The 17,905-nt window shown below is 35.4% G+C and overlaps 1 protein-coding gene across 1 annotated transcript in view; it reads right to left on the minus strand.

The window, feature by feature from the left end:
• Nucleotides 1-17,905, minus strand: part of LOC118817135 (zinc finger protein 850-like) — a 267,264-nt gene that overhangs the window by 126,410 nt on the left and 122,949 nt on the right. The window contains 1 exon segment of the mRNA XM_036583844.1: nucleotides 12,620-12,641. Coding sequence (XP_036439737.1) covers nucleotides 12,620-12,641 — 22 coding nt within the window.

The raw sequence follows: 17,905 nt of genomic DNA on the forward strand, positions 1-17,905 counted from the left end.
ATATCAGTAGCTGTATTTACTCAGTTCAGTCTAGCGTGACATATTTACACTGTCCTGTGTGGCCAGGTTTAAGTTACAGTACTTTCACTCCTACCCAAAATCAGCCTCTGTTAAACACAAAGTGTGCCAACAACGCTTGACTAGTAGGATGTCAATATTTGTTCATTATGTTAATATTTGGTTTAAGTCTTATGTATGATGATGTATAAACACAGTTATTGGAAATTAACTGGAGGACAGAAAGTTCTGCTTTTATAGTACAAAACAGAAAATGTTATTTTTCTGGGGCAACAAACCCTCCCTGCTGAATCTTGCTTCAATTTGTGACTCAGATTTTTGGTTTTTGAATAGCAGTAAAACAAAAGATAAAACTGGAACCTCTATCAATTATATTGAAATAGCCAATATAATCTCCTTACCCATATGGGAAAAAAATATATGGACATGTATTTTTATGTATTTAAAATACATTTCACACTGAAATACAAACTAAAAAATGTATTTCAGAATATGTTGCCATGTTAACCAAATATATTTTAGAATGCATTTATTTTAAAATGTATGGGGAAATATTATACATAGAAATGTACCATGCAGAAATGCATTTATGCAAATGAGTTTATCAAATATCTGGTATATATCGATGACAGATTCACAGAGGCCCCAGTTTGTTCAAAAAAAGAGGGCCATATTTGAGAGGTGAACTGGGGACCCCTATCAGACAAACATCATGTACAGGATGATGATATATAAACACAGTTAGTGGAAATAAATTGGAGGACAGAAAATTGTTGTGGGACTTTTCCTGGAGGATGCTGACTAGGTGGTGGAATTATCTCTAATGCATGATCGATTTCTTCATCAATCTCCCAATGAATGGAAGATATTAAGAAACATTAGGGGTAAGAAATGTTAGCAGGTTCCCCCTCATTCTAATGATGCATGCGTGATATTGTGTCTGCTTTAGTGTTCCGGGAACCTGGGTGACAGGTAATACTGAATTTGAAACATGAGAAAAACAAAGACCAGCATGTTTGTCGGGGGTTCAAATGCTTGGCGTTATGGAAATATTCTAGGTTTTTGTGGTCGGTGAGGACAACAAAAGCATGATTAGCTCCCTCTAGCCAATGTCTCAATTCCTCAAGTGCCAATTTAACTGCTGAGAGTCATCAATCCCTTATACTACAATTGCTTTCTGTCAATGTGAGATTATGAGAAAAGAAAGCAACAGGATGTAATTTAGGTGGACTACTACAGAGTTGGGACCAAACGGCACCTATACCAGTTTCTGGCGCATCTGTTTCCACTACAAACAGTTTTTCAGGGTCAGGGTGTTTCAGAATGGGGGCAGAGGTGAAAGCCTCCTTCAAAGAACCAAATGCCTGCTCTGTATTCTATTAGGAGTGTCCTTTAGGAGCGCTCTCAAAGGAGCTGTGAAAAACCTAGAAATCTTTGCAGTTCTTTTACAGAAGTAGGTTGAGGCAAGTTAAGCACTGCTTGAACTTTGTGATCATCCATTACTACGCCATTCGGACTGATGCTATAACCTAAGAAGGCCACTCTCTGAATATGAAACACACTTCTCTCCTTTGATGTTCTGGATATTTTCCAGCAAACATCTAAAAACCAAATGGACGTGTTCGGCGTGGGTTTTTTGGTCTGGTGAATATATCCAGATATTGTCTATGTAGGCTATTACGAATTTGCCCTCAAGACGTCATTGATGAAAGCCTGGAAAACTGACAAAGCATTAGGCAGACCAAACAGCATGACTAGGTACTCATAGTGCCCCCTAGAGGTCACAAAGACTGTTTTAATTTATCTCCCTCACGGATTCTAAGAAGACTCTAAGCACTTCTGAGTTTTAATTTAGTTAAAAATTTTGCTCCATGTAATTCTTCTAAGGTTACTGTGATTAAGGGAAGTGAGTATGGATACTTTTTTGTGATCTGGTTACGACCCTATCTATACAAGGGCGGAGGCCCCCCATCTTTCTTCTTAATATGAACGTCTCAGTGTTGGAGGTGTAGATGAAGAATGTCCAGTCTGAGAAACAGTAGCCTATTTATACATCTCTGGGTCAAAGCAGAAACCATGAGGAAACACAAAATACACGTATCATATATATCAGGGGTGGGTATATCAGTAGCTGTATTTACTCAGTTCAGTCTAGCGTGACATATTTACACTGTCCTGTGTGGCCAGGTTTAAGTTACAGTGCTTTCACTCCTACCCAAAATCAGCCTCTGTTAAACACAAAGTGTGCCAACAACTGTTGACTGCTAGGGTGTTAATATTTGTTCATTATGTTAATATTTGTTTTAAAAAGTCTGTTTTTTAAGTTAAGTCATATGTGAGTAAGTTTAGCATGTACAGGATGATGATATATAAACACAGTTAGTGGAAATAAATTGGAGGACAGAAAATTGTTGTGGGACTTATGTCTTTCCTGGAGGACGCTGAATAGGTGGTGGAATTATCTCTAACGCATGATTTTTTTCATCAATCTCCCAATGAATGGAAGATATTAAGAAACATTAGGGGTAAGAAATGTTAGCTGGTTCCCCCTCATTCTAATGATGCATGCATTATATTGTGTCTGCTTTAGTGTTCCGGAAACCTGGGCGACAGGTAATACTGAATTTGAAACATGAGAAAAACAAAAACCAGCGTGTTTGTCGGGGGTTCAAATGCTTGGCAGTATGGAAATATTCTAGGTTTTTGTGGTCGGTGAGGACAACAAAAGCATGATTAGCTCCCTCTAGCCAATGTCTCAATTCCTCGAGTGCCAATTTAAGTGCTGAGAGTCCTCGATCTCCTATACCATAATTCCTTTCTGTCAATGTGAGTTTATGAGAAAAGAAAGCAACAGGATGTAATTTAGGTGGACTACTACAGAGTCGGGACCAAACGGCACCTATACCAGTTTCTGGCGCATCTACTTTCACTACAAACAGTTTTTCAGGGTCAGGGTGTTTCAGAATAGGGGCAGAGCTGAAAGCCTCCTTCAAAGAACCGAATGCCTGCTCTGCTTTGGGTGTCCAATGTATTCTCTTAGCATCCTTTAGGAGCGCTGTGATTAGCCTGAAATTACAAATGAAGCATGTGTAATAGTGTAATAGCTGTATTTACGCAGTTCAGTCTAGCGTGACATATTTACACTGTCCTGTGTGGCCAGGTTTAAGTTACAGTACTTTCACTCCTACGCAAAATCAGCCTCCCTTGAACACGTTGACTGCTAGGGTGTTAATATTTGTTCATTATGTTAATATTTAAACAAATATTTGAAAAAGTCTGTTTTTTAAGTTGTCATACGTGGGTAAGTTTAGCATGTACAGGATGATGATATATAAACACAGTTAGTGGAAATAAACTGGAGGACAGAAAGTTCTGCTTTTATAGTACAAAACAGAAAATGTTATTTTTTTCTGGGGCAACAAACCCCCCTGCTGAATCTTGCATCAATTTGTGACTCAGATTTTTGGTTTTTGAATAGCAGTAAAACAAAAGATAAAACTGGGACCTCTATCAGTTATATTGAAATAGCCAATATAATCTCCTTACCCATATTGAAAAAAAATATATGGACATGTATTTTTTATGTATTTGAAATACATTTCACACTGAAATACAATCCAAACTAAAAAATGTATTTCAGAATATGTTGCCATGTTAACCAAATATATCTTAAAATGTATGGGGAAACATTACATATAGAAATGTACCATACAGAAATGCATTTATGCAAATGAGTTTATTCAATATCTGGTATATCTGGATGACAGATTCACAGAGGCCCCAGTTTGTTCAAAAAAGAGGGCCATATTTGAGAGGTGAACTGGGGACCCCTATCAGACAAAACATCTTTAGGAATTCCAAAATATGTGAATACTTGACTAACTCATTTCACTGCAGTTTGAAAGGTCACAACCTCTATTGGTATATGTGACCAGGGTCTAGCAGGCCCAGGTAAAGGTATAAGTTTTCTGAACGGTAGCATTTTCAGGGTCTTACATTGTGAACAATCACAACAAGATGCTATGAATCTGTGAACATCAGTGTTCCCACCAAAAACGATTAGAAAGAAGTTGCTGTGTATGTGTTTCTCCTCGATGTCCTGAATTTAGTGAGGAGTGGGCCTAAGTGATAAGCTTGTCACGAAATTGTTGTGGGACATATTTCTTTCCTGGAGGAATGTTTGTCGGGGGTTCAAATGCTTGGCAGTATGGAAATATTCTAGGTTTTTGTGGTTGGTGAGGACAACAAAAGCATGATTAGCTCCCTCTAGCCAATGTCTCAATTCCTCGAGTGCCAATTTAAGTGCTGAGAGTCCTCGATCTCCTATACCATAATTCCTTTCTGTCAATGTGAGTTTATGAGAAAAGAAAGCAACAGGATGTAATTTAGGTGGACTACTACAGAGTCGGGACCAAACGGCACCTATACCAGTTTCTGGCGCATCTACTTCCTCTCCAAACAGTTCTGCAGGGTCAGGGTGTTTCAGAATGGGCAGCAGAGGTGAAAGCCTCCTTCAAATTACTGAATGCCTGCTCTGCTTTGGGTGTCCAATGTATTCTCTTAGCATCCTTTAGGAGCGCTGTCAAAGGAGCTGTAATTACACTGAAATTATAGATGAAGCATCTGTAGAAATTGGAAAAACCTAGAAATCTTTGTAGTTCCTTTACAGAAGTAGGTTGAGGCGAGTTAACCACTCCTTGAACTTTGTGATCATCCATTACTACACCATTAGGACTGATGACATAACCTAAGAAGGCCACTCTCTGAATATGAAACACACTTCTCTCCTTTGATGTTCCAGTATATTTTCCAGTAAACATCTAAAAACCAAATGGACATGTTCAACATGGGTTTTTTGGTCTGGTGAATATATCCAGATATTGTCTATGTAGGCCATCAAGAATTTGCCTATCATGTCCCTCAAGACGTCATTGATGAAAGCCTGGAAAACTGACAGGGCGTTAGAAAGACCAAACGGCATGACTAGGTACTCATAGTGCCCCCTAGAGGTCACAAAGACTGTTTTCAATTTGTCTCCCTCACTGATTCTAACAAGATTGTAAGCACTTCTGAGATCTAATTTAGTTAAATTTTTTGCTCCATGTAATTCTTCTAAGGCTACTGGGATCAAGGGAAGTGGGTATGGATACTTTTTGTCATTTGGTTATGACCCTATCTATACATGTATCTGAATGGAGGCCCCCATGATCTAATGCTTCCTGAAAATAAGTGTCCATAGCTTTTTCTTTTTCCTGGGTCAAGGGCTATATTCTAGACTTCGAAAGAACATGGTTTTCAATCAAATCAGTCATAGGGGTGATGAGGCAGTAATTTATTAGCATTTCTTTTAGTAAAGACCTCCTGGACGTCTGTGTATTCAGAAGGAATGTCAATTTTGGTGTCTTATTCTGGGCTTTCTATGGAGGTAAAGTTTACTCTAATTAAGGAAGTGTGATGCAGTTTTCAAAACAAAAATCTGACCATGAGAGTAACTTATGTTCTGTCCAAGATATACTGTTAACTGATGGCTTAGTTAGTCATTAACTCACAGCTTATTTACTCATTAACTGTAAACTAACTGCAGCTTATTTCACTGCTAGTGAATTGATCTGTGTTTACTCATATAAATGAGTAACATGAGACGTTCCTCTGCATTAATCCCGTTAATTTGAGATAAAAGATCAACGTGTACCACAATAATGGGAAGAGTGTGGAGAAGTGAAGGAACTGCTGATCTAGTTTAATGAAGCCAGACATGATCACGCACCAAAAACACAAACCTGATGACAAGTTAATCTGTTAAAGTTAATCTGTTAAAGAAATCAATGGAAAAGAAAAATACACCCCTCCTCTGAAAGTCACCCCAAAATCCCACAAGTTCATGCTCTTTTAATGTCCATTTTACCTTAAATCAGCATTTTAGAAATGTCCTTCAGTTTAGCTGTCAGTGATGTGCTTCATGCACAAAATGTAGTTATTGAAAGCACTTCAAATACTTTGTTTGAAGACTCAGAAGAAAAGAAATGAGGCTTGTTTGCCAGCAGAATGTAAACATTTTGTTTATCAAGCCTCGCCAGTTGTTTACAAGTTGTTTAAAACACAAAAATCAATGGCCTTGGTTGTCTGTCCACTAATGTCTATAGTACAGGAGCAAAGTTGTTTTTTTAAATGCAGGCAATGTGGCAAAAATATAATATTGCAATAGTTCCAGAAATTTTCATGATACATACATTACCATATTTATTTTTATCTGATCATTTGAAACAGAGAAAAGAAGAATCAGTGGTGCTACATTTTAAAGTGTTATTTATACTGTGAACACAATGATTTTTATTCAGTATTTGGCACTAAATCCAGTTAACCAGGAAATGTTGCTCTCTTTATAATCAAACATGCAGTTGGTCAGTGTCTACAAGTGCTGACAATATCCACAATATGTCCAGAAGGGCACATTATATTGCATTGTGACATTATTTCTGATTGTCATTATATACTGTTATACTGCTGAGTTCTAGGAACAACTGTGAATGAACGAGACTGTTTACAGCTGCTGGGAACCTGTTTTCAACTCTTATTATTTTCTCAGTGATATCTCTTAAATCTGCTGCACATCCTCGTGAACATTTATTTGTGTTGAGTTAGGAAAGTGCTTATCAGAAACGAAAACTCTGGATGTTTCAGAATGTTTATTTCTTCATTGGGTCTTGCCTGTATGATTGTATGCTGTCCAGGTTCCTGTGTTAAGCTTAAATACTAAAATATTTGTATGATTGAAAGAAGCTTTTGTAAGTGAACTTATATGTCATGGGGTCTCAACACATGGACCATCTGGGATTAGTCCCCTCCGCCCTTACATTATCAGTCACACCTGCAGATACAACCCAATTTCCAAAAAAGTTGGGACGCTGTGCAGAATGTAAATAAAAATGGGATGCAATGATGAGCAAATCATTTAAACCCTATGTTTCATTGAAAATACTACAAAGACAATATATCAAATGTTGAAACTGAGAAATTGTATTGTTTTTTTTTTTATATGCCCATTTTTAATTTGATGCCATCAACAAGTTTCAAAAAAGTTGGAATGGGGGCGTGTTTACCACTGAGTTTCATCAACTCTTCTTTAAACAACACTCTTTAAGCGTTTGGGAAATGCAGAGACACAGCTGTAGTTTAGAAAGTAAAATGTTTTCTCATTCTTGATTGATACAGGATTTCAGCTTCTCAACAGTTCAGGGTCTCCTTTGTTGTATTTTTCATTTTATAATGTGCCAAATGTTTTCAGTGGTGACAGGTCTGGACTGCAGGCAGGTCAGTTTAGCACTCGGACTCTTAATACAAAGCAATGCTGCTGTAATACATGCAGAATGTGGTTTGATATTGTCTTGCTGAAATAATCAAGGCCTTCCCTGAAAAAGACGTTGTCTGGATGGCAGTGTATGTTGCCAAAACATGTATATATCATTCAGAATTAATGGTGCCTTCGCAGATGAGCATGTCACCCATGCCATGTGCACTAATGTCCCCCTATACCATGAATACTGGCTTTTGAACTGTGCACTGATAACAAGCTGAGTGGTCTTTAGCCCGGAGGACACAGTGTCCATGATTTCCAAAAAGAATTTCAAATGTTGATTTGTCAGACTACAGAACACTTTTCGACTTCCCCTCAGTCCATTTTAAACGAGCTTAGGCCCAGAGAAGGTGGCAGCATTTCTGGATCCTGTTTATATATGATTTCTTCTTTGTGTTTTAGAGTTTTAACTTGCCTTTGTGTATGCAGTGATGAACTGTGTTCACAGACAGTGGTTTTCAGAAGTGTTTCTGAGCCCATGCACTGCAGATGCACATATTCAAAAAGATGTTCATGTCCTTTCACACACTCCATCATGCTGATCTTCCTTGTTTGCTCTAAAGTCAGCATTGTCTGTAACATAATTCCAAAAACATCAAGTGGCAAAAACACAAAACCCTCAAACCTATATCTTGGGTTCAAATCCCAGGATGACTAGTGTTGCAAAAGTGGGTCATATATGATATGAGATTTATATATATGATGAGATTTGTAGAGTTTATATAAATCATATCTCATCACAAGCTGTAAACTCAACATCTTATTATAAAATTAATATTTCTGGTCCTAAAATCAGCTAACAGGCTGAAAGATAGCAAACATGCTAAACAGCTCCATCATTAATATCAGGTTTGTGTGTTCGTGACACTGTAGCTTTTTTTGGAGTTGGTGAAGAACAGTTTAATCAACTCTTCTCCTCCTGGGCTTGATTGCTAAGCCTGAATGTGAAAAACACGCCCGCTCATTATCATATAAACTAAGAAATACAGAAATAAATAAATGAATAAATGAAAAAATACATTAATCAATAAATAAAGCAAACCAAAACCAAACATGGCATTAATAAAAAATAATACAGAAATAAATAAATTGAGAAATATGCAACTGCAGAAAAAGGAAATGTGTATAATTACAATCACAATAAGCAATTTATACTTTATTTAGTTATTTTTATTCATTGTTTAATTTACTGAGACTTTTTTATTTTATTTATTTTTCATTTTGGCAAATCTGGTCCTCCATCTGATATGACAAGTGATTAATTAATAATTAAATAATTTTAATTAAAAACTATTTCTGAGTTTGTATGTTTCTAATGTGTCCATGTCCAAGTTTATAAAACTGAAAACAAAAACATGAAAAACATGCTGCCTGTCTGCTTTTAGTTTTTAACTTTTATTCTCTTAAAATTTGATAAATATTAAGCTTTGAAGGTAATTAAATAACGAATGTTTGAATTGATGGGGTTTTATTTACAGCATAAACATTCATTTCAGTAATTCATCCAGCTTTTTTCTTCTTTCCTCCAATGTAAGACATCTTGGTCCATTTCTGATATAAAACTAAACCTCATACGGCCTTTAGACTGACTGTCTACACTGACCTGCTGGGACAGTTCATTACAGTAGCTGGTTATTTCAAAACTAAACAGACCGCAGGCGTACACTGATACACTGCACAATACTGTAGTTTTAGTTTTTTAAGTTTAGTTTTTATTTATTTTGCACAATTTAAAATATACACAAATAGACTAAGATAACACAGTGCACAGAGAGGCAAAGCCTCCACCTAAATAACAATAACATTACACAATATAATGAAAAATGCAAAATAATGTACAACATAATGTACAACAATGACATAAAACAAACTTCAGATAACTTAAATGTTAGCATCATCATAACACATTAAACAAAACCATTTGAATATGAATATGCTTGTGTATGTGCACAAGAGCGTCCATACATATATGAAATATAAATACATATGCTTTTGAAATAATAGATTTATACAACCGTATTGACTCCTAAGCAGTAATAAAAAGTAAATATCACAATAAATGAAGCAAATAAAACAGAAGAATAACTACAGTACAGATATTAAATAATCTTTTAAGTATCTTTTATAAGACTTTAAAGAAGAACAATTTTTGCCAAATAGGAAAGCTTATTCCATATTATACTGCCCCTAAATCTGATTGAAAATTGACCTCTACAAGTGAGAAATTTAGAAGGACGAACACGTGAAGATTGATGAGTTGAATATGGATGAACATCTGAATTTACTGAGAAATAATATTTAAACTGCTCTGGAATGTTCCCTTCCCTTGAAATAAAGGAGCAGATGACATATATAAATCTGATGGTGTTGCAATCCTAACAAAACATTTCTGAAGGACCCAAATTTTGTGAAGAGTAGTGGAGAAAGTACTTGCCCACACTATGTTACAATATGAAAGATAAGAATAAATTAGACTATAATAAAGAGTGAGAAGACAATTTATGTTAACCAAATGACCAACCTTCCTTATAATACCAATAGATTTATGTATTTCTCTGCTAACCCAGTCTATTTGTTCTCTCCAACTCATTGAGTCTCATCAACAATAATTCCTAAAATTATGATAAAATTAGACTTTTTTATATTTAAAGAAGGTTTATTTAATGTAAACTATGTAGTATAGGCATTAAAACCAACATTAACATCCTTAATCAATGTGTTGAAATTTAAATGTGAAGCAACAAGGGTTGTGTCATCTGCAAACATTAGACAAATCATTAATATATTAATATATTATTATTGATCCCTGAGGAACCCCACACAGTAATCTTGTTTTGCTGGAAGAGCGACCCTTAATACAAACAAACTGTCTTCTGTTTGAAATATAATTTTTTAACCAGTTTTATATAATATCCTGAAAACCACATTTATACAATTTTTTCAACAATATCTGATGGTTAACTGCATCAAAAGCTTTTGAAAAGTCTATAAAAATACTACAAGAAAATTAGTTTTCTTCAAGTGCAGAGGTAAGCAGAGCCATATAAGTAGATTAATTTTTTGAAAACCATACTGATGTTTATAAAGAATTGAATTAGAATCTAGATGAAAAAGAATCCTTTTATATATTATTTTTTTCTAATATCTTTGAAAAACATGGCAAAATTAATATAGGTCTATAGTTATTAAAACAACATGGATCACCTGCTTTAATCATAGGAATAATCTTGGCAACTTTTAAGTCCTCTGGCACAACACCTGATTTCATAGACAAAGAGAAAATGTGAGTAAGTAATTTTTGCTGAAGTAATTTTTAATCCATCAATTATGTCACTTATTTCTTGAATATCAAAAAAGAAGAAATAAAAGGAAAATTTCTTTTAAATTCAACAAAAATTGTTAAATTTCTGAGCTATATGAGATGGATCATTAAGAGAATTTTCACCATCTAACATAACTGAAGGCACCTCTATAGAAGTCTTTTCTCTTTGTAACAAATGATTTATTATTTTCCATGTCATTTGGTGTCCTTTGAGTATCTCATACACTTTTCACTGAAATATTTCTTTTTTGTAGCTCTAATAGAATGAATATACTTATTTTTCTAGGATTTATAGACACTATGTGTAATATATTGTAGGATTTACAATATATTTTCTATACAATTTATTTTTTTTCCAGAACATCTTCAGTAAATCAACTGTAAACCAAAGTTTTTTGAAGTCTTGAGTATATTTCTTGCTGAAAGTGGCAATTGGAAAACATTCATTGAAGCTAAGACTAATAACTTTCATTAACTTTTGATATGCAAAATTAGCATTATTTTCCTCATATATTTAATTCCATGAAGTATGTCTATAAATATAGAAATATTTCTTACTCATACTTACTCAAAATTCGTTTGTGTATTATTTCCTTAGTATTTTTAGTTTTATTAATGTCAAAGAGTATTGAAAAATGAGAAAATGATCTGATAAGTCAGAAAATAGTACTCTAGATTTCACCACTTCATTCAAAGAATTAGTTAAGATGTTATCAAAGTTGCTAAATTTTCTTTAACTCGTGTAGACTTATAGATGAGAGAAAAAAATAACTAGAATAAAGAATATTAAGAAAATTCCTAGTAAGAGTATCTACTTTAATTTTTAAAAGAGTTATATTAAAATCACCTAAAATATAACAAAGTTTATCCTCATATTTATCAAGTCCAATGATCTGGACAGACTTTCGTTAAAATCTTTAGTGGCAGATTCAGGTGGTCGATAAATAACACCAACAATAACCTTCTTTCTGTTAAAAGTCCCAAAAAGCTTCAAAAAAACAGATTCTATCTCTGCCCTATACAATTTTAAAATGAGATCATCCCTAATTTTAAATTCATAATCTTCATAAACAGATACTCCACCTCCAGATCTACTTTCTCTTACATAATAAACCGAGTTATATTTAGGAAGTTTAAAGATATCCTTAGAATCCTCTGTAAGCTATGTTTCTGATAAAGCAATAACAGAAAAACAATGTTTAAGTGTAGATAAATAATGAATAAATTTATCATAGTTACAGGAAAGACTTCTTATATTCAAATGAAGAGTAGAGAGTATATTAGAAAGCATAGAAACACAAATCAGTAAACTGGCTTTCATTATAAAAAGTACAAATATTAGAGACATCAAACGAGGAAAAAAAAATTAAGTCTGGGTCGACTTCAAAATTATAAGAGTTACTTGTAGAGAGATCAAATGGTTTGAAAATCTGACCCTCAAAATCACATTTGTTACAATCCATAATGCAAACAAAAAACAATGTGGTGTAAATATGTAAACCAAACAAGCACGGTGTAAACATCCAATAGTGAACATTAATGAGCTAAATTCTGAACACTGGCTTTTTTTGTTGTGATGGATTTTGAATTGGTAGATGAATAAAGAGTTTGTCATATCTCAAATATGCAATATCACCTCTCTCTCTCGAGCTGCCTTCATTGCTGGGAGTAGTTCTTTCCTTCTCTGTCGGACAGCTTCAGGGAAATCCTCATTAATAAAGATGTCTGAGGCCTTCAAGATTTTAGTTTTATCCAGAACAGCAAGTTCTGACCTAGTTTCGTTACTGTTCTTGGACCAAGTTTTACATAAAAGTTTGAAATCATCAAATTCTTTTGAGTCATTTCTAAACTCACCTTAAAATCATAGACTTGCTTTGACAAATCATCAATCCTCCTGTTTGAAGAATCAGCTATGATCTGTACACAACTTTTAAAGCTCTTTTCTTGCTGTGCAAGTAAAGTTCTGGAAAAATAATTTTTGCTGGTCCAACAATTCACGCATTTGAGTCATGGTGACATATTCCTCAGTAGTGTTATTAGAAGCTTTGGGTGGCATGTTTTGATCATCCAATGTCAAGGCCCACTAAGCCCAAAGTTCAGCAAAGTAGAGCCAGCAGAAGCCTCCACAAAATACGTACAGTGTCCACAATTGTAATAGAAAGAGTTAATTTGACTCTTCCTAGTTCAACCAACAGCAAAAGTTCAAGGATTTGGGTAGGATTCCTCAGATTGTTATTAGATAGAAGAAAAGCCTACAGCCTCCATGAGCCAACAAGGCCCAAAGGTCTTTGTCCAGGTGTTTAATAAAAGAGCACTTCTCACAATGGAACCATGGCCTCCACTGTGTTTTACTCAGTGCTGATGCTAGAATGTTATGATGTATTAATTAAGATCCTTAAGATCTTCAGGTAAATCAGTGGAAAATTCAGCAACACAGTTTTAAATTAAAACTGCACAATGAGTTCATTTTCAAATGATTACAATGTGCTGTGACTGACTTATTCAGTTTTATTAATAATGATAAGTCATAATAATAATAATAATTGTACTACCACTGTGAATATTACTGTTTTCCTTTTTTCATATTCAGACCACTAGAGGTCAGTATCTTAACACTTATGAGGTCAAACCATACAAACTTAAAAGGGGAACTCCACAAGTTTTCCAAAACTCCATAATTAAGTGGTTTAGACATAAACACAGCAATTAAGAGTGGTAAAGATTCAGAATTCTTCACAGTGTTGGTGATAGGAACCAGATGTCTGAAAGAGTTTAAAGCTCCTAAAATTACCACACACACGCACATGAATCTGTTGAATTCCCTGGTAACACTGAAAACGCTGCATAAGCATCTTCTACACCTGCCTAGTGCTAGACAGCAATATATAATATTAATGTTAATAATACTTTATTATGACTTAGCTGTTTGCTGCTTGATTCATTTTGTTGTTTTGTTTTTTCAGTATTAACCACTAGATGGCAGCACTGTACCACTTATGAGTTTAGACAGCTCATACTTTCAGATCTAGTACAATCAGGAAACAACTGACCAGCTCGTCATAATTACACCACAATATATAATCTTTGGAACATTTCAAAAACTGTTTTTATATTCATGTCTGAAAACATTTACCACCTCATGCTTGAAACATTTCTAAAACATGCACATTTGGTTGTTTCCAATATTCACAATATTCACCTGAATAGTTCACCTCACAGAGACCAAAGACATCTACTCTACATCTACTACACATATACATCTACTCTACATCTACAGTACATATTCTTCTACTGTACATCTACTGTACATCTACAGTACATATTCTTCTACTCTACATCTACTGTACATATACATCTACTCTACATATACTGTACATACACACATACTATACATGTACTCTACATCTACTGCACATAGGCAAGTACTATACATCTAATCTACATCTACTGTGCATAGACACGTGCTATACATCTACTCTACATCTACTGTACATAGACACATACTGTACATCTACTGTACATAGACACGTGCTATACATTTACTATACATCTACTGTACATAGACATACTATACATCTACTCTACATCTACTATACATAGACACATACATCTACTCTACATCTACTGTACATAGACACATACTATACATCTATGGTACAGACACATACTATACATCTACTATACATCTACTGTACATAGACACGTACTATACATCTACTCTACATCTACTGTACAAATACATCTACATCCGCTGTACATAGACATGTACTATACATCTACTCTACATCTACTGTGCATATACATCTACTATACATCTACTGTACATATACGCCTACTATGCATTGACACATAATATACAGAAAACAGATGAAACAGATAAAAATTGCACCTGCCGCTACGCACCGCATGGCCATAGCGAGACTGAAGTTACTCATTCGCATCTCCTGATTCGTTTGGCTCCTTATTCGCAGCATCTTATTCGCCGGCTGAAGTTAGCTCCTTATTCGCCGCTTCTCTTTTAGCGAATGACGGTAAAACAAAAGGAGTGTTCATAAACGCTATATGCTGTGCAGTTTCCCATTTTAACAGACTCAGAGAGACTAATGATGCAGACACACTAATGAAGGAGTTACAAATGTGTACTGTGTTTGTCTTACCATTGTGAACATGAAGATTATGACTATAAAGGAATAAAATATTGAATTGTGTAAATATATGATGTTCAATTCAATTCCAATGTTTTTTTTTTCATTGCAAGTTTAAAGTATGAGACTGGAGAAAAAAATAAGGGTGGGTTTATGAATTATATTTAAAGCTAATCCAAATCTAAATTTAATGTGATTAAATTTAATTGTTTTTTTTTCAATCGCAGATGTACCTGGCAATATGGCACAATAAGTAAATGTGCGTAAAAGGAAATAGACAAACAACAAAAAAATTCAGAGGGGAGTATTTGCGTAGAATAAAACCAAAAACAGATTCCAAACAAAGAAAAAACACTGTCTCTGTAAGGAAAACCTGGTTTTAGCCTGGCCCAAGCTGATTTAATAAAATAAAATAACTGGCAACATGGCTCATATAGCAGTAATGCACAAAATGGAATTAATAGGAAGATGAAAACCCATGTAGATACTGAAGACCTTATTCAAATTGGGCCAGGATAATTACATATTCTAGGTCTTCACCTAGATTTTTCCCACTGTAAGGAAAACCTGGTTTTAGCCTGGCCCAAGCTGATTTAATAAAATAAAATACCTGGTAATTTCTTCCTTGAGCAATATTCCACACGGGAAAATAAATAGGAAGCTGAAATTCTATATAGGCTTTGTTAATTCTAATGGCTATGGGCCAAAAAATGCTAGTATCTTGAGCCACAGTCTATGCAGATTAGTAAAAGAAAAAAATTCTAGATAGACTTGACTGTGTTTGATGATCCTTTCACTTTATCTGGGAGAAATACTTGCAGTGAAAGCAAGCCATGATGAGCCACTCTGAAAAATGTATGCTATTGGCCCTTCATGAATATAGAGGAGAAAAAATTTAAAGAATACAAAAATTGGAGGCACATTTTTACTAAAAATGTTTTGTGTCTATTTATTTTTATGTGTTTGTTTTTATGTGTTTTATGTTCATGTGGTTTACCTACAATTCTCTTAAAATAGAAACATAACAATACTAGCACACAAAAATTCTCCACATCACAGAAAGCATCCTAAACCAGTGCTTTTAATAAGAGTAGAGTAATTTTGTTTTCTTTTATTCCTAGAAAATATTTACTTTTCTTTGTTTTTGTAAAAAGCCGCATATGGCTTTAGCACCCATTTTTTAAGTTCTTTACTTTTCAGTTACGTAAGAACCATAAACTACAAATGACTTATTTTTACTTATATTATACAGTTTATCATTTGGCAGACAATTTTTATACAAAGTGAAGTACAGCAGCACCAAAAAAAACAGTCTTTCAGATGCCATGCATGCCATAACAACATGACGAGTTAGATGAGTTTGATGATGGTGGTGGTGCCTCGGCTATCAAGTATGGTTTATTTACATTTACATTTAGATCATTTAGCAGACGCTCTTATCCAGAGCGACTTACAAAAAGTGCTTTGTCTATCCAGAGAAAGTATCTTTGCTAGTTACTAATAGGTTAGAGAGAAAGCCGGTCCTGAGCTCAGATACTGCTAGAATCAGAAAGTCATTGACACCTAGAGAAAAAGGAACAGAGTTAAACACAGAGCAGTGCAATACAATACAATACAATACAATACATAAGTGCTGTACAATACATTACAATCAATACTTAATTCAGTGCTCATTTAAGTGCTGTATAAACAGATGTGTCTTCAGTCTGTGTTTGAAGACAGCGAGAGACTCTGCTGTACGGACAGCCAGTGGGAGTTCATTTCACCACCTGGGTGCCAGCACAGAGAACAGTCTTGATGCTTGCCTTCCGGCCGCCTCGGAGGACGGTGGGTCAAGTCGACCTGTGCTCGAAGCTCGAAGGGCTCATTGTACAGTTTGAGATTTCACCATTGCCATCAAGTAGGGAGGGGCTGGTCCATTTTTGGCATTGTAAGCAAGCACAAGGGTTTTAAATCTGATGCGTGCAGCTACAGGAAGCTTGTGAAGGGAGCGCAGCAGTGGGGTGAGGTGGCTGAACTTTGGAAGATTGAAGATGAGTTGTGCTGCTGCATTCTGGATGAGTTGCAGAGGCTTGATGGCCTGCATTGGAAGACCAGCCAAGAGCGAGTTGCAGTAGTCAAGCCTTGAGATGACAAGAGACTGCACTAGCACCTGGGTGGCCTCTCGAGTGAGAAAGGGTTGGATCCTCCGGATGTTGTACAGGAGAAATCTGCATGACCGAGTTAGGTTCGCAATGTGAGTTGAGAACGATAACTGGCCATCCAGAACCACACCAAGACTTCTTGCCTCTACAGATGGGACAATCAGAGAGTTCTCGAAAGAAAGGCAAGATCATGATGAGGACCTGTAGTTGTTAGGATTGAGCTTCAGGTGGTGAGTTGTCATCCATGAAGAGATGTCAGACAAACATGCCGAGATCCGACTGGAAACCTGAGTGTCAGAGGGTGAGAAAGGAAGCATTGGTTGAGTGTCATCAGCATAGCAGTGATAACAGAAGGTTGAGGAGAGAGGAGAAAATGCTGAAGAGAGCTGGGATTTCCTCCACCTTCTCTCAGTTTATATTTTTTCTCTTTAGCATGCTGTGGAAATTCTTCAGAAATCAAAATGAAACAGAGGAGAAAATTATCAGCCTGTTTCAAAAAAATCTCATAGCCTAAGATCATGAAGGCTGCAGAAACCCTGACTCTGTGGGGTAGAATTGCTACCAATATTTGGAATAACAGGTTGCACATTAGAAAATGGCTATATCAAATGTGGCAGGATGACAAGTGATATTTAAAGTCCAGAGCAAAGGCATCAGTCTATCTAGTTAAAAAGGCTGATTCCAAGGAGAGCACTCCAAGTGCAGCTTAACAAGCTACTTCAGCTAATGATAACGAGCAACTTTTTTTTGTGTTTGTAAAACGATTAATGACCCAAAAGAGCTATACATGCAGTGTGAGGCCTGCAAAGATTGGTTTCACCCTATATGTGTGGGTTATAAAAGCATAGAAGACATCCGTGTGATTTCTCCATTTGTACTGCCCAGAATGTACTCAAAAGGTGAAGGGAAAACCAGCCACAGC

This window comes from Colossoma macropomum, unplaced genomic scaffold, assembly GCF_904425465.1.
Source record: "Colossoma macropomum unplaced genomic scaffold, Colossoma_macropomum, whole genome shotgun sequence".
NCBI lineage: Eukaryota > Metazoa > Chordata > Actinopteri > Characiformes > Serrasalmidae > Colossoma > Colossoma macropomum.